The 19,106-nt window shown below is 39.4% G+C and overlaps 1 protein-coding gene across 3 annotated transcripts in view; it reads left to right on the top strand.

The window, feature by feature from the left end:
* The window catches only part of PRR5L (proline rich 5 like), a 42,468-nt gene that overhangs the window by 3,983 nt on the left and 19,379 nt on the right, over positions 1 to 19,106 (top strand). For 2 of the 3 annotated variants that reach the window (XM_072422138.1, XM_072422137.1), the window contains 2 exons: positions 16,981 to 17,237; positions 18,391 to 18,471. In XM_072422138.1, the coding sequence (XP_072278239.1) occupies positions 17,068 to 17,237; positions 18,391 to 18,471 (251 nt within the window). In that variant the 5' untranslated portion in view covers positions 16,981 to 17,067. Of the gene's footprint in view, positions 1 to 16,980; positions 17,238 to 18,374; positions 18,472 to 19,106 lie in introns of those variants that run through there. The other variant, XM_072422139.1, reaches the window with a different exon arrangement.

The following is a 19,106-nucleotide window of genomic DNA, read 5'->3' on the forward strand; positions in this document are numbered from 1 at the left end:
TAGCAACCAATGAGAATTATTTTAATTGTGATTATCAAGAACTAAGCTATTGTGAGTTATAAAGCAACAGTATGACCCTACCCCCATATCAAACAATTCTAATACAATGCCACATGCTTTGCAAATCAATGTCTTCTCCAATCATGGAGTTCTCCCAAGCTGGACATCATAGACTACATACCAAAGTTTTGATTATGGAGAAATGAAGAATGCGGCAGGCAAGCTGATGGTGATACCTGCTCTCTGCTAAAAAATTGTATTCCTAGTTTAAAATAAATATTAGAAGGATATAATCCTTAAAAAAAAATAAACCAGCATCAGCAACCAGTGTGATTAAAAAGAAAAACTAGGTTGGGCCTAGTTTATTGAAGTTCTCCAAGACTGGAGAAGATAGACTATGATGGGAGATCTGGGGTGATCCAGCAAATTTAAAATGGATTTCTTAAATATTTGCTAATGGTAAATGTTTTCTATCCAGGACCCGATCCTCTCCAGGTTTGCTCGATCACCCAGGTTCTTCCAGCATAGTCTATCTTCTCCAGCTTTAATAAATTTTATCCCACATAGTTAATTAGTTTGAAAAAAGACGTAAGTCCATCAAGATCAACCACTTGGGAAATAAACATATCCCAGATATAAAACAGATATAAAACCTTATGATCAACCCTATTGATCCAGAGGAAAGCAAAAAACCCTGGTACAATTTGCTTCAACAGAGGAAAAAAAAATTCCCTCTGGATTCCATGGGGCAATTGGATGTTCCCTGGATCAACAGTCTCTGTTATCTTTACTTTAAAGCCTTAATCCCCAGTTATATTCTGTGCTTCTAGAAATCATCCAGCAATCCAAGCAATCTTTAAAACTTTGCTTAAACTTCTTCTGATGGAGCCGATTCCACATTTTCACCGACCTTACAGTAAAGAATCCCCTCCTTATCCGAAGAATATTATGTTGTTCTCCAACCTGGACCACCAGCAGTTTAATATATATTGAGGAATTAATTGGAACTCTTGTTTCGTCCAGGTAAAAAACTATCCGAGAAACACATACATTGCAAATTTTTTAGCAAAACCTTGCTGATCCTTATCTGCTTCTGCTCTAGAGATAACAATTTAAGCCTTGAAATCATTTAATCATGTGAAGAACTGCCTCCCTCACAATCATTGCCTTATCAAGCTGAATATTGTAATATTAAAGCTGCAGCCTCAGCTTGGCTTTATGTCTTCAAAAGACTTACATATGATCTGCTGTTGCAGCTGATGTTCTGTCATTTGGCTTCAGGCTGTGTGTAGATTTCTGTAAATAAAAGTGGAGTTTTCTAAAAGATGAGGATCATGGCTGGGTCGTATAGCCTCGAAGAAGATGAATGTCTTGCCTAGGACTTTATACCTCCTTCGCACACTCCCAATTCATGTCCCATTCTCAATTCCCTTCAATCTAATATCATGAATTTCATTTGGAGCAGTAGACGGAGCAGAATCCAAAAAACACCATGTGTGCTCCCAGGTCTTGGGGTGGTTTGGGGGTCCCCCTCCTCAAATATTACTATATAGCAGCTCAAATTATCTCATTCCACGTTACAGGGGGTGAGGCCACAATGGTGAGTTGGAAGAATCTGCTTGCATACATGGGGGAATCGTCCCCTGCATGTGGACCCCTAAAGAAAAAACTAAAGTGGTCCCGGGGTGCTTCTCCCTGTCCCACTCTCTTTTAATGTGGGTAAGTTGCGACACTGTTCGAGGCTTTGTTATGCTCATGTACCGCTTACTCCGTTATGGAACAATCCAGACTTTTCCCCTGGCAGAGATCTAGGTAGTTTGGTGGCTTGATACTGAATCTACTCCATCAAACATAATATTGATGTGCATGACATTTTTAGTATTGATTATTTGGTCAGTACAAGGGAACTCCCGAGACTTCCGTTACAGACAGATTATTTTATAACAGAATAAATTATTATTATTACAGGCATTCGTCTACTCCAAGATCAGACAGGCCCCTCGTCTTATGTGTTCTACTCCATTTGAAAGTTCCAGTAGATCTATTGTTGATACCAAAGGTCAAATCCCAGTCATTTATGCTGCTCTGGCATCCCCCCCCCCCGGACAAACTGTCATATGTGAGGGCTTGGACAAATGATCTTGGGCTCTCCTGTTCCCATGAAGAATGAAGTAGCCTTCTTTCTAAAATTTCTCTCAATTCATCATTAGTAGAGGCCAATTATAAAGTTCTCCTAAAATGGTACTTCGTACCAGACAGACTTTCCAAATGTCATCCCTCTACCTCCCCACTGTGCTTCAGAGGTTGTGATGCCAGGGGCACCATGGTACATATGTGGTGGTCCTGCCCTATAGCCCAGAACTTTTGGTCAGAAATTATCCAAATAATTTCCAGGGTTTTAAAGAAGGATGTACCAAAGACTCCGGAGTGCTCCCGGTTTCCAAATACTCTTTGAAATTGATAAAACTTACTCTGTTCGCAGCCCGCATCACTTTGGCAAAATCGTGGAAATCTAATGTGATTTTGCTAGACCCTCTCATTTCGAAAAATGGACTGGATTATGGTTAATGATTGGCTAACACACACACTCAATAATACTTTAGGAAAATTTGATGCTATTTGGGATCCCTGGAAGAAATACAGATCATGTAACAAAGCAAACTTTGTCGCTTCCATGTAACAAACCAAACTTTAGTTCACACCAGTTAAAAGTTTTGGGTTTGCTGCTTTTGCCCTAAAAGTGTTTAGGTCTGGAACCAGAAATAGGAAGCAACTTAGAATGCAATGCCTAGATCTTGTCCTGGGTAAGAAGAGTTACAAGAAGCAATAATTTAAAGCAATAGTCAGCCCAGCCTCTCCAGGACACAAAGCCACCATATTGGTAGTATGTGTCGGAAGTGACATTCATCATTTTGTATAGAGGGACAGAGTTTTATCTTCTTCTTGGTTCATGTCCATCATGGCATCGCCAGACTTCCCATGCCTTTTGTTTGGCAATAGCAGGGTCATTAACCCTACAAATACCCTGAATTGGAGAGCAGGGTTTTCCCCCTAAAGATGTCAATGCAGTTTTAATGCAAAGTTCACCAACTTCACCACCAATCAGTGAAGCTGTTGAGGATCTGAACCCAGGCTAATTCGCTCATTCCTAATTCTCAGAATGACATTGCTTCCATTGGTTTACTACTATATAATATGCTGTTGGTCACCATGATATGGCATAGAGGTAGACCACCTGTCAAGTCATGGATAGCACATTAGCAGCTTCTCCATTGTGATAATGAGTTGGAAGTATCAACTGGCACAGCATTTAAAAGCAGAATCTGACTGTGTATTAAATGTTCCTCCAAGGCGACCCTATCCACTGGGCATCCCACTCTTGGTACCATATAAAATTATTTGACTTCTTCCTCCTATGACATAAGAGAGAGATATAATATAGAAGTAATATGTAAAATGTTCTTTATTAGGCATTACACTAATACAAATGTATAATATGTTATATTATATTATAACTTATTAGAAAAGATCAGAAGGACATACAGTTTTTCTAAAAAATATTTTTAAACAGATAGTCATTATGGGCTGAGTATATATAAAATTAGGGAATAATGCAATTAGATGGTAAAGATGGCAGATAACTCCCAGCAAGTAGGGCGATCATATTGGCTGATCCTCCAAAAAGCTGTTGCAGAACTGGAAAGAGAGCGTGGATGTGCAAATAAATATTAAGGGGAATGAAGGAATTCAGAATAAGTGACCTGAATTCATTCTCTTTCGTAAAGAGGATATTAATGGGAAACACGATCACCTTGCAATATATAAATGATACATATAGTAAACTTTCAGGTCATCACAAATGACAAGAGGGCACCCACAACTCCCGGAGGAAAATCAAAGGTTAAACTAGGCAAAAAATGATAACAATCAGGTTGACTGGTGACTACAAGCAAGTGGTGGACAGGACAACCATTTCATGGGCTAAACGTGCTTGTAAAATGCACTGCAGCTTATTTCTTCTCTTCTCAGGATTCAAGTGCTGGGTGCGTTAATCAGAGAAGTCTTGTATCCGTGCGTGTGATGAGGTTATGAGTGAGGAAGTCATTAGTAGGTCATTGGAGGAGCGGAGAGAGCGGCAGGGGGAGTATTTAGATAACATTTCTCAGCAGCCCAGCATTACAGTAGATTGGTTCAAAAATTTACCCAGCTATTAATAAGTTATATGATTGAAGCACGATGATCCAAAAAATATCCGATTGTCTTTGGGAATAACAAGGGATTTTTCTCAAATTGCAGTACAGTTTACAAGAGTTTTTTTAGCATTTCTCTGGATCAATTTCAGGCCTAAGTTTCTGAAGATGCAATTTCTTTTTATTTTGGATTTTCTAAACCAGGTATGTCTAAAGTCTGGCCCGGGGGCCAATTGCAGCCCGTGTTTAGATTTCCACCAACCCGCGGCCTCTGTCATAAAATCAATAATATGCAACCTGCCAGTACTTTTGACAACAGTACAAAATACACGCGTACCAAAAAGCTATCTTATATTTCATTAAAGTTGATGAAACGCCTTGCAATTATCGGCCTGATACTCAGCGGGAGTATTCAGCAGGACGGGACTCCCCATGTGTGCACAGGGAATCGCCTACGTCAATATAGTGGGCGTAAGCTGTGCGGGACCCGCACAGACCATGCCCACTGTGATTCCAAGTACGTGTTCTGCACGGAGCCCGCACTGACACCGGACTCCATGCACAGGGAATCCCTCACGTCACCCTGGTGGGCGTGTGCTGTGCGGGACCCACGCAAACCACGCCCACACTAACCCTGAGTACGTGATGAATGGTCGGCCCGATAAATTTTCACCTCACCAATTTTGGCCCTCTTTGCAAAAAGTTTGGACACCCCTGTTCTAAGCCATGTAAAAAATGTAATGACTTCTTATTAGGGTATGACCCATAACGTCTCCCATATAGGTGTACCTGGGGTCTAGTTGCCATCTGTCATCATTATTTCTTTTTGCTTTTTTTGCCTTATCTTGCACTTTAAACACACAGCAATGAATAATTTGGGTCCTTCCTTTCAGCCTGAATAGGTGTCACAAATGTTTACTACTGAAAACTCATGATGAGTAACTTCACACGGGAAGCTAAAAAGAGGAACTTAGAAATAGAGAATGACAAGTAATAATTACTGCTACTATTCATTATAGTCTGTGTATGTGCCAGAAATGGGATTCTACCCTTGTGTTCAGTAAACACTGCTAATAGAACCAAGGCTGGGAAAGTGAACCTGTCATTAAAAGAAGATAGAAGTACATAGGTTACCCTAAATGAACTCCTTGGATTCTAGCTGCCTAGATATGATCTCAATGTATTTCAGAAACTTTTGGGTCCTGGGAAAGGTTTTCAGATCTGCATATGTGCAATACTAGGTGAGTATTTTAAGCTTTGGGCTCATCATGACAGCCAAGGACCTTTCGTCTTCCCCCCTAAATTACCCCTACATACCTAAGCCAAAACTGAACAAGGCAAATCCCTAAAACAACAATGCTGATTAGTGTAAATTATGTTTTAGGCTTTGGAACTGAACCTTTGAAATTCAAAAACTCCATTGTGTAGCTGTGCAATTACAGAACATCTCACGTCAATGGGTTTTCTTTACAATCACTATCGATAAAAAGATATTCTGTCCACCATATTGGTTCCAAATACTTTTTATATTCAATTAGTAACCCAATTACTATTAGATTTTAATTATTAGTGGCCTTTGTTGGTAGCTCACTGAAATACAAGAATCTGTAAGACACAGCAAGGACTAATTATGCCCACCAGCCTACACTATATGGCCAAAGGTTTGTGGGCACCCGACCATCACCTTTATGGAAGCTAGTTAGATGTCTCATTCTAAAACCATGGGTGCTGATATGAAGGTAACTCCATAAGGCTATAACAGCCTCCACTTTTCTAAGAAGGTGCTCTACAAGATAGAAGTGTGTCATTGTCAATTTGAGACCATTCACCCAGAATGGCATTTGTGAAGTAAGGATGGACAAGAAGCTCACTCTTCCATTGGTATCCAGTAGGGTTGAAGTCAAAGCTCTGTGTGGGTTCCACCACACCAAACCCAATTCTTTTAGAGATGTCTTTGTAAAGAGAAAGGCAACAAACTGCTTCTACAAGGTTGGAAGTGCACATTTAATTTTATCCTTCACTGGAAATACCTGAAATCAATATTTAAGGCAGGGGGTTACACCTACTTTTGGTCATATAGTACATGTGATGGTCAGGTGTTCAGTGTCTATATAATCTTGATGTCACAGAACACTATTTCTTCACCAGCTCTCCTCCAGAGGTTGCTAGGGGTTCCTTGAGCAATTTGTACCTCTCAGGTCAGACTAAGTCACACCAAAAGACACAATGGTCTTTTTGGCACCCTGCTGCATGCTCTCCCCCTTCTCTTGCATTAGGATCGTTCGTTGTTCATCGTCCACGTATCCGCCAGGACGGTCGTTCGAACGATGGGCGCTGTACACACGCCATATCCTCGTCCGATATCGGCCCTGAGATGATTATTGGGCGAGAACCATTGGACGTAGCTTAAGGGTGACATTCTTCCCAATGGCCAGCAATGTAGGAGGCATTCTTCCTACTGGATGCCGCTGAAACACTGATATATGAATGTGTTAAAAAGATAAGATAATTGACAGGAAATCAATCTCTTTCTTGCAAATAGATAAACAATAAAGGATCATGGTTTCCTTTTCTACTTTTGATGCTTTAGGCTGCAGCCTATGTGGCCATTTGACAAATCCAGGCATGTCCTCGTGATGTGCAAGCTGTCATTCTGAGCCCTAAATAATTGAACATTTATGCCTGACAGAATTCCATCATCTGATGGCGTTACATCACCGCCTTAGAGAAAGAGGATGTCTCAAGTCTCTCATCAGTCTGTGTCACTCTTTCCACATACGGCGGCGTGATCTTGCTGGGGTTTCCCCTTTCAAAATGTCAGTCTTGTTTTTCTTATTTATGACCCAAAAAAACAAAAGCCACATTTGTTTCTTCCTCTTGTCCTTTTTTAAAAAATATTTAAAAATGTTCTATTCTCCTATTGATTTCCCTTTTGTACCTCTTGATATTGAAATATATGGACTGGTCTGCAGAATTAGGATTTTCAGATCAGCATATAAATATTTTAGTTTTTTGGTGGTTGAACATCACCATGTTTTTATTTTTATTGTTACAGGTCCGTGATCTCCCACAAACTTGTAATAAATCACTAGATACGTTTTATTAGCCTTTGAACATGGATGTGGGTAAGACGTTGGCTTGAGCTTTGTAATTTAAGTTCAGGGCTGCATATTTCAACAACAAAAAGTACAATTTACTGTTAAGTTTATTTGGTTTGCTTTGTATATCTTATGATCTTGTGATCAGTTCCATTGGTGGTTAATATCTTAAATGGGATCCCTTGTTTTTATAGAACTATGTGCCTTGTGCTTCATTTTGTATACTGTGAATTATATCTGTGCTGAGAAAGGCTTTACTTTTCTACTGCAGAATGGTAGCACATTATGTGAGCGCCATGTTTTTCTTATTAAAGTTACAGGTGATCTCTCACAGACTTACACCAATCAGGCAAAACATTAAACAACTGCCAAGTGAAGTGAATAACATTGATTATCTAACAGCAGCTCCTGTAGGGAGTTGGTAAACACTGGTTAATAGCTACCATATGAACATCAGAATTGGGACACGGAGCAACAGAAGAAGGTGTCCTGGTCTGGCATTTCTATTTTTGTGTAGAACAAGTGGACAGCCAGGTGTGTGTGTGTCATTTACCTGGGGAAGAGATGGCAGTAGAATAGCTTATGGGAAAAAGTCAAGACGACAAAGTGTGACTTCAAGGATCCAATGCCAACATCTTGGTTCCAGATATCCAAGGATATAATAATAATAATAATAATTATTATTATTATTATTATATTATTAATAAACAGAATTTATTTATTTATTATTTATTTATATAGAGCCAACGTAATAAGCAGCGCTGTACATTAAATAGGGGCTGCAAATGACAGACAGATACAGAAAGTGACACAGGAGGAGGAGAGGACCCTGCCCCTAAGAGCTTACAATCTAGGAGGTGGGCGAAGTATCACACAATAGGAGGGGGATATGGAATGGCGGGAAGTAGTGAGAATTTAACAGACAGAAGAAGACGAGTAGGTGAGTTCGTAAAGATGGGTTTTATGGGCTCTTTTAAATGAGCAGAAAGTAGGAGCAAGCTGAATAGAGGAAGACAATTCCAGAGAGTCGGGGCAGTTCTAGAAGTCGTGTGATGTACATTGAAGGCTACATTTAAAGATCTACAATGCTTTCCTGGATAAAATGCTGCTCTTGTGCTATTTACAGAAATGTAGCCATCATTATTGTCATCAATGCTACAGAGAAGGATCAGAACTCGGCTAGACTGAACCTCTTCTTCAACATGGAACCTATACCTAAGGTATTTGGTTATGGAAGTAATACTGGAGGTAGCTAGAGCCACCTTTGCTTCCAAGAGGAAATAGGTATTTCAGCCCAATCTGTTTTTATTTATTTATTTACTAGATTGTAAGCTCTTCGGGGCAGGGTCCTCTCCTCCTGTATCACTGTCTGTATTAGTCTGTCATTTGCAACCCCTATTTAATGTACAGCGCTGCGTAACATGTTGGCGCTATATAAATCCTGTTTAATAATAATAATAATAATAATAATCTGTTCCTGTTACTAAAAAATCCTGAATATCCTGACAGTTTAAACTCAAATGTCCATTGAGCGTTTCATTCGACTTTATTTTTAGGAGAAGTCAATTGCTAACTATAATATTCAACCCTTTCTGGTGGTAAGTGTGTCACTGTCACAAAGGTCGAGGAGGTTCTTCTGCTGAGGGGAATTAAATTTGGCACTCTAGGAAGAGGAGGAGGGGATGTACTAAGGTCACCGTCCTCTGACCCTAATCCTTGTGTTTCCTCTGTCCCTACCCCCCCTCCAGCATGCACAATCCTCGTGTCATTTGGCAGACACACTACCGTTATTTGTTCATCTCAGTTTAAAGTTCATAGACGGCCTCAGTCACATTCTATTTTTTTTCTAATTGCTTTCTTATGCCAAGTCATTGCAAACAATTATCTGCTTTACTGGGCAAGGGGGACCGAAAATCACCCGGAGATACTCCTATGGGAATCTGAATCTGCTAGCCAGATCCTAAACTCCTAGTTAGACCCCTCTGTACTGGCTGATTGGGGGAAAATATTAGCCAATGGGAATGTAAACTTTAAACACATCCTGTTGCTTTGCCCCCTTGGCCAGTGGTGTCTGCGGGTATCTGAATGGTTTGGGAAAAGGCAGCAATGGGTAACAGTAATCTTAGAATATCTCTTCCAAGGAATGGGTGAAACTGAGAAATGTTTAATTTTCCTAAAAATACAATTATTGCCAAATTTAAGTTATCCAATATGTTCATCCTTGTTTGAGCTCAGTGGTTAGCACCCTGGCCTTTGCAGCGCTAGGTACCAGGTTTGAAGCTCAGTCAGGGCATTATCTACATGGAGTTTGTATATTCTTCCCTTGTTTGCATTGGTTTCCTCCAGGTATGCCGGGTTCCTCCCACATTTCCAAAAACATGCAGTTAGATCAATTGGCTTCTCCCAAAATTGACCTTAGACTGTATTACAACATATGACTATGGTAGGGACATTGGATTGTGAGCTCCTTTGAGAGACAGCTAGTGACATGACTAGGCAGCACGGTGGCTCAGTGGTTAGCACTCTTTGCAGCGCTGGGTCCCAGGTTAGAATCCCAGCTAGGACACTTTCTGCATGGAGTTTGCAGGTTCTGCCCGTGTCTGCGTGGGTTTCCTCCCACATCCCCAAAACATGCAGTTAGATTAATTGGCTTCCCCCTAAAAAATTGACTTTAGACTACATTAAAGACATATGACTATAGTGGGGCATTAGATTGTGAGCTCCTTTGAGGGACAGTTAATGACACAACTATGGACTTTGTACAGACTTTGTACACAGTATATAAAAATACTGTGTAATAATAATAATGACTATGGACTTTGTACAGCGCTGTGTAATGTGTCAGCGCTATATGAATACTGGATAATAATAATGATTACCTGATTATTGTAAAAAATGATTATTATTCAGCTGTCGGATATATTCATCCCTGCCTTGCCTCTGTGGGTGCCACTTTTTTATAATGTTGCAAACATCTGAAGCATAGCTGAGTGCGATATAAATGTAGATAACATACCCACCAAAACCATAACGGTATTAGAGGCTTGCCACCTCAACCTGAAACCGAAATCTATCAAAGTGTGAAACATAAGCAAAAAATAAAACAACAGATCAACAGTAATCGAGAGAGCTTGACTTTGCCTCTCCTGAACTGGCAGAATTTTTAGGAATATGGAAGGAATATGATATCATCAACCCTGTGTAAGCTCCAACACCATGAGACCTTACACATGGTGGACACCTGGAACAACATTGTAGTTTGGGGTGGCATAACACAGTTTTGGAACCCATTGTCTTGTTTTTGCTCCGATATGAAGACCTTTATACAATTATAATGTGCAGCCCCACTGCAAAGCAGAAGTTTTCTGCATGCCCGGGAGTGGAAAACCATTTAACTTTACATCTCTTTTATGCTGTACACAATTCCTGATTTCTCTTCTTATTTTGTGTGGATATACTATGCACAGTACAACTTCTCCTGTCCAATACCCTGCTGTAATTCTCTGTATCTGTTCCTATTTTGTATATATGGACTTTGCGCAGTACCACTTCTCTTGACCTGTACCCTGGGTGTAATTCTCGGTATCTGTTCTTATTCTTTATGTATAGCCTCTGCACAGTAACGTTTATCTTGTCTTGTACCCTGGCTGTAGTTCCCAGTATCTGTTCTTATTCTGTATATATATAAACTCTGCACAGTACCACTTCTCTTGTCCCGTGCCATGGGTGTAATTCCCAGTATCTGTTCTTATTCTGTATGTATTGACTCTGCCCAGTACCACTTCTGTTTTCTAGTACATTCCAAAAACATGCAGTTAGGTTAATTTGCTTCTCCCCAAAATTGACTGTGGTAATGACATATGACTATGGTAGGGACATTAGATTGTGAGCTCCTTTGAGGGGCAGTTAGTGACATGACTATAGACTTTGTACAGGGCTGTGTAATATGTTGGCGCTATAAAAATACTGGATGATAACAATAATTAACTGATTTGATCTATTCATCCCTGCCTTACCTCTATGGGTGCCAGTTTTTTATATTAAACATTTGAGACATCTCTGCACATCACTTCTCTTTTATCCTGGAAGTGATTCTTGGCATCTGTCCTAATCCATTCCCTAATGCAACCTACAACTTCCCTTGCTCCACATCCCTTTTTACTGTGTATAAGTCCCCATTATTACCTTTTTATTGTACTTCCTCCTCCCCATACAATGTTCTCTCTGGTTGACAGCTCTGAAAATCCCAACCCAGCATCCAATCCTTCTTCAGTCCAACAAATAAACTATGAAGCCGGAGTTAGGTTTTAACATTCTCTGCTGTAGAGTATTTTGGTGCCATCTAATTGAATAAAACAAATGAGATTATTATATAATTATATGGAAGGATCTAGAGGGTGCTTAGATTTTGTATTCAGTTTTTGTTTGCTCCATTGTCTGAATTGCTTCCTTGAAGCAGCAGGATAATTTTATATGAAGCCGGTGTATACTGAGGATCTTTGCAGAGCAATTCTGATTTAGGTGACAGAGTTTTCAACTTCTAACCTCAGTTAATAGACAAAAATGTGAGCCTTAAGCTGCTGACAAATGTTAGATTTCTGTTGCTGAAAACAATCTTTTGTGATCTTTGGCATACCCCGCTTGTTCCTCCACCATAGGAAATGACAGCAGTCGTCCCTGGTTGTTATTTAGTGATGTGTCATGGCAGGGGACCATTGTACACAAATATCTAATGTAATGTACATAGTATAAGTTTGTAGTCATGGAAGAACAGAGATTGTAGTGAATTCTGTTTGTATTGTTTATTGTATCACCATTCTTTTTTATATCAGATCTGCAGATGGAAAATAGATGGAATCATGGCACTTATGGGAACTTTGCTGCAATTTGCTGCAACCGCGGCTGCAACTGCAACGATGGTTTAGAAATGGCCCTAATCATCTTACAAACAAACACTGATTACAGTATTTGCTTAAAGATACAATATAATAATATTTTGGTATAAAATACATTGTAAAAAACTAATTGTTACAATGCATATTATTTTTACAACTTACCTCATAATAAAACACACACACATATATATATATTTATATATCACACAATGTCAGTTTAAGCAGTATGACATTTTTTTATTTTTTATTATTTAATTATTCCTAATTCATTCTTTCTCCCCTTCCTCCCATTAATTTCATTTATTTTTTATTTATTTTTATTTATATTATTATTAATAATATTAATATTCTTTATTTATTTAATTTTTTTATTGAGTATTCCAATAGACTGGGTGGTTTCTTCCTGCCAGGAGCCTCCCAGGATGGGTGACGTAGGTATCCCGGGAGGCTCTGCACTCCCATTCATTCTTGATTGCCTAGGCGATCAAAAATTAGGAGGGCAATGCTGCACCCTTTTTTATATTTATTTTTTTTTAAAACAGGTGTTGCACAAACATACAACATTTTACTTTAAATAAACGGGTTGGCTACCCTTTTATGTAAAGTAAAATTTCTGAGTTTAGGTACCCTTTAAAATGCACTACTTCATTGGGGTCCCATAAAGTTTTAATAGGTTAATCTAGAAAGGGGGCAAAAAAGAGTAAAAAAGTAAGGGGAACAGGGAAAAGAATGGGGGGGGGGGGGTTGCATTATGAAATCCAGAAGTGCCACAGAAACTCAATAAAATGGTCATTGCTATGGTTGGACTACAACTGTGTGAACAGTGATTGGTACTTTTTTCACTTTTTTCTCTGTGCCCTTCAGCATCCCAATCATTTCTTCCATTTGCTGTAGCTCATTGATCTTAGAGGACCAGAGAGCTATAGTAGGGGTCCTCTCTAGATAGGATAGTCCCCTTATCATAAAGCTGGGATACACATTATTTGTAAATTTGTATTTAATTATTCATTTTTGCAGTAACACATTTTACAAAAATAGAAGAACATTTTTAAAAGTCTGTATTTTCGTGGTAACTTCATCATGCTCCGATGATTAAATACTGATAAGATTAGGGTAAAAAAACTTTTCTTTTTATTTTTGTCTATAGATTTAAGTTGGAAAACCTTAATGTCACGATCTGGTACCTCCAGACCCATTAGCTACATTCAGATGATGCTTTTCTTTCCCTGCACACTATAAAATGATTTAAAAAAATAAAAAACCTCTTACGCAGCAGAACAGGAGTGTGGATTTGGGTATGCTGTTTGTAGGTAATAGTTAAGATGCCAGATTTCATGTGTCAATAAACTTTCAAGGCGGAAATCCAGTTAGGTATAAAAATTCTTGGTTTTTTTTTTTTTGGTTTGTTTTGGAGAAAATTGGTTGAAAAAGGTTGCTATAGGGTGGCGTCCTAACACCGCATACAGGCCATCTGTAAACTAATCCTCCCGATCCAATTTAATTTATTGCCTTTTGGAGAAACACTAAAATTGTATGTTACCCTGACCCCAAAGGACTCGAGTCCAGGACCCCTTCTGTTGGGCATTGCTACACATAGAAAACATGGCTAAGGCACAGCAGACTAGGCGTTGTTCGCTGAGTCATTTAACACAAAATGTTTTGTCCTTTTATTGTGTACCTTTGCCTAACGTAAACTTTGCAGCGCATTACACAACACGTTGCTAAAATTGGTACCGTCTGTGCATTGCAGTGTCTGTCTCCTCCATGTGACTGTCTCTTTCCTAACCTCCGACCTCTTAAATTTTTTTCTATTGTTATAAACTAAACCAGACTACCAGATTACAAGTCTATACCAGTTAATAATTGACACGTGTAAAATCTAATCAATAACTCTAAATTCTTTTAAATATGTAACGATGTCTGCTTATAGCATATTATTTCTATTCTGGTAACTGGTAAAGTCTTATCTTGGAGTATAGCAGAGATATATATCTTGGTATAATATGGGGAGGGAGCAGTTTGTGATCAAATCAGCTTCAGTTTCATCTTAAAAGTTTTAAAAACTCTAGAATAGGCTTACTCCATAGGCTTGGCACGCATATCTCCCACTACATTTAAAAAGCTGTTATTGCTATTGATTCGGGTAGAGTAGAAAATAAAATCCACATATATAACAATGCAAAATTACACTTTCGGAAATGCTTTTTTTTTGCTATGCACTAATGATATCTTTAATTGGACTTATCATCAAAATGAGAACATGATGTAAAAGGGTCTTTTTCACATACATGGTATATATCCAGTTGTGTGTTCTGCTCATGTTTGCTCATCTGTTACTCAAGAATGATTATTTCCAGCAACAAATATTGAACATGTGTACTCTGCCCAACTCCTAAAACCTTAATAAATCTCAATATAGTCTGATATTTAACTGAAATTGCCATCCATTTTGTTAACCTAAGTCAAAGAGTCCAATCAATATAGTTTCTTGTCAGAAAGATGGGCTCACGGTGTGTGTAATGCTTTGAACCAGTCTTGGTCCATAAGCTAAACACTAGCAGAACAAGCGGAAACTTTGATGACAAGAGATGATTGATAAATGATAACAAGCCAAAACATTGTTTTGTATACCAGACTTAAACGACGTACACATGTCCAACAGTTCTCGCCCGATAATTGAATAAGGGCCAATATCGGAAGAGAATCTGGCATGTATACAGTGATCCATTGTCTGAACGACCATCCTGGTGGATCCACGGAGGATGGACGACTAATAATCCTAATGCAAGCGAAGGGGGAGAGCGCGCAGCAGGGTGCCGCTCCATCGCTCTCCCCCTCCCCTCTGCATAGAACAGAACGCTGCTGTATGTACAGCACTCGTTCATGCATCGTGCAATGCTAGGCATTGGAAAGATCCTTTCTAACGACTAATATTGCACATGTGTATGCGTCTTTAGGCTGCATACACACGTGCAAAGATTGTTGTTGGAAAGGATCTTTCACAAACTTTTCCAACAACAAAAGACTGCACGATGCATGAACGAGTGCTGTGGAGGGGGGCGGGGAGAACAACAGAGCGGCACCCGCTACGCTCTTCTCTCTACTTTCATTACCATTGTTCCTCATCTATCGTACAAGGATCTGCCAGGATGAGCGCTGTACACAAGCCAGATTCTCTTCCTATATCAGCCCTAAGGCGAGAATCATCTGACGTGTATTCAGCATAAGCTTATCTGTATTTCTTAAAAAATCATGTTGATTATAGAGCTCAATAGCTAAAGCACAGGTAAATTAAAGCAACATCAGTACCAAAACATATCCCAAGTAAATCAAATGAAACCCCAAACTATTCTAGTTTCCCTTTAAAGCTTTCTTTCACAAGCAATGGAATTATGTTCTGAGAACTCAATTCTAACCAGGTCCTCAATACAGATCGCTCCATACAATGATTATTATATTTGTGGTGTGATTATAGATCATCTTCTGACAGAGCTCCATTGTTTGCCAATAAGCTGATAACATTGTGCATTGTGGGTAAGGGGAAGTATGATTTAATGAAGTGTTCAAGTTATTATTATTTTATGGAATAACACTGTATCGCCTACACCTGAACTTCCTTGTGCCTAAATTTTATAACCAAATACAGTAAGTAAAGACATAAAACGCAGTGGGGAGTGCTTAGCAATAGTCACCATTGTTGCACTGCATTTTTGGCATGGAAATTTTGTGCCAATTAAATGTCATATCTCATTGAATATGGTGAGCCAATCCCACATCCCTACCTTATTGAAAATGCTCCAATCCCACATAAGTTGTGAACTACTTTGGCAGGTTTTTCCATTTATGCACCACCTCTCATCAGTTGAAATTCCCTTCTGCCCACCCCATGGGCAATTTATTTACTAATAAATCCTTAAAAAGTTTAATTTTTTCATAAATTACTTGTTTTGACCTTTTATGCTTTGTGCGTCTTCATGCTGCTCTTCTCCTCCAGTACCCTCCAGCCACTTTCTGTCTCCATGCTCCCCAATATCAGCCGCACATCATTGCTCTTGCTTGGCTTCTTTGACAGAGGATCATATCAATGCAATGTGTGTCAGGCACGGCTGGCAGGCTTAATCTCAAAGTGACAACCCAGGGGTACAGCTGGGAGACACTGGTCACCCCATAATAGGTAGTTGGGGATTGGTCTCACCCACCCAGTCACGTGGGGATTCGGAGATGATCCTGATTACTGTGTAAGCTTCTAATCAGAAATCAGAGCTTTCAAAAGTCTAGAAAAGGAAGTTGACTTCCCAGGGTAAAATAAAAATAGAAAAAAAAGGAAAAAAATAAAACCATGGCAGGCCCCTCCCTCATCTAAGGAACGGTAACGTGCTATATTTTATTCTTGGGTTTAGATACACAGTGGGTCTGTTATATTAAAGCTCTCCAAGACTGGAGAAGATTGACTATCATGGAAGGATCTGGGTCATCCAGCAATTCGGGATGGATCTGCTCTAGGATTGAAAACAGTTGCCAAATAATAGCAAATAATTTTAAGGAATCCATTCCAAGTTTGCTGGATCACTAAGGTTCACCTATGATAGTCCATCTTCTCCAGTCTTGTAGAGCGTGGATTATTCAGGTCCAGCGTTCTCATAAATTAACACTCCGTAATAAACTTCGGTAATGGTTGGTAATAAAGCAAATCACAATGATATAATACTGAATTTCATTGTTTGAAAATTATCCTGAAAAATATATCATAATGTGGATAACTATGGCAAATTCTAATACTTTTTTCCCCCCTTCCAGATATTTTGGATTGTCCTTCTCCCTGCTGCCATATTACGCCACCTTTGGCAGGACAAGCTACACCCGTGTTTTCACCCTGTTGCCCGCATGACCGGGAGTCAGACCCTTCTGCCGTATTTTGCGGTGCAGTTCAACAAGATGGGCTCATTTCGCCGTCCCAGGCCTCGTTTCATGAGCTCCCCGGCACTCAGCGACTTGCCAAGGTTCTATGCAAGCCGTCAGGTGCTCCACCTCAACTCCAGCCTCCTGTGGAACAGGTACAGTATTTTAGACATGTATATTTCATCTAAAAAATGATAAATAGAGATGAGCCAAGCAGTTATCAGCATGATTAAAGCATTTTGTCCCACAGTGAGGAAGGAATATAACAAAAAGCTTATTTGATACAGCAGTTTGGCTTCCCGGGTTCTCTCCAGGTAGCTCATTTTGATATGCCACATAGCGCGCTTACTATACTATATATATCCTTATGAGATTATAGAACAAAAAAAGAGAAAAAAAAATAAAAAACACAACTTCCCTACAGAGTTTCCCTACCCCAGACCTCAGTGACAATGTTTTTTCCAAGTTAAGATTCCTTCACACGGTTTCTAAATTCTTCTTCCCGTTCCATTCTGTGGCTTGGTCTTCCTTCCTCAATGTTTCTCCAACTGATGTCATTGAAAGGTTTGCCAACCTGGCTGGAGAAAAAGGAACTTTTTGCCGATGGTTGGAAGAGAACTGAGACATTGAAGCCCCTCTTCAGGTTGTAATAATGCAGCTGTTAAAGCACACCGTGTTATGGCAACCCATTCATTTTAAATGTGCCAGTAATGCTTAAAAAGCCAGTCATGCACCTATTTTTTAATGCAACATACTACACAATGCAAGCCATGCATGCAATGTGTGCACAATAGTGCAATGGCTGCTAGTGTACAGTGCATTGCAGTGTATCAGTGGGTATGTTGCATGAAGATGCTGTAAATCATTACTAATATACTCAAGCATCCTTAGGAAATCTCTGCTAGACATCTATAGAGATTGACATTGCTGTTTTCTCCTTTTTGAAAATGCCAGTGACCTGGCTGTCATGCTGATCCATACCTTTATTACGTTTTAATCTGCATGCTTGTTCCAGGTTTTCTGAGAATGCCAATTGCCTAATATTTTAACCTTCAGTTGGCTTTCTCTACATTTTTGTATCTGATCTGTAGCTTCGAACAAGATGATCAGCATGACATAACAGCCGGACAACTAGCTTTTTTAAAATTAGTTCTACAATGTCCGTCTTTTTATTTTTTCTTCAATTACAGTTTCCTTTAAATTGACCACATATGTTACAGTGAGGTGAAATTATTCTTGCATAATACAGTATTGCTGTGTTTAGGGACAGATGTGACATACTAAATTACTAGTGGTTTCCTTTCTCAGTGTGCAGAACGCCATCATCAATGTCTTCAAAGGAGGGGGCCTGCAAGCCAACGAACTCTACACCTTGAACGAGAATGTCAGGTACGCCATGGTGGAGTGCAGCTGTGACTTAGGTCAGACTGGGGAATGCAGCTGTTGGTTCACACTTAAACATCAGGCTTCGTTCTCACACATATGTGACTCTCACTTTCCTGCTATTGCTCATTCTGGGGCCCATAAATGCCACTCCCCGGTCACATGACTGACCAAAAATCAGAATGCAACGGGGGATGAGCTCAATGGAAAGTTACAGGGGATGTTTATACAGAAACTGGTGTATCAGTGATTAAATTAAAGGTCCAGGCATGACTCAAATTTACCCCCAAACTTTCCTCCTTCTTACTAGAACATGTCCCAGCATTATTGTCTTATTTATTGTGTATTTGCTTGCAGTGAGAAACAACTTTTTGTCATTCTCTGTAACATTATTACTTGGGATGAGCAAGGTTAATTTTATATTTTCATGAAAGCTTTTGAAAAATTGTGGCATAAATTAAATGTTTAGTTGCACAGAACCATTAGAGCACAAAGAGTCATTAAAAAATGTGAGGACACTGAATGCGTGCATAGAGCAACTGGAACACAAAGGGTCACTAAAATACAGGCTCATTGGAGCACAAAGGGTCACTGGAGTACAGGGTCATTTGCTGTAACACGTAAAGTTCTTAAAGTATAGG

This window comes from Pyxicephalus adspersus, chromosome 9, assembly GCF_032062135.1.
Source record: "Pyxicephalus adspersus chromosome 9, UCB_Pads_2.0, whole genome shotgun sequence".
In the NCBI taxonomy this organism is placed as follows: Eukaryota; Metazoa; Chordata; class Amphibia; order Anura; family Pyxicephalidae; genus Pyxicephalus; species Pyxicephalus adspersus.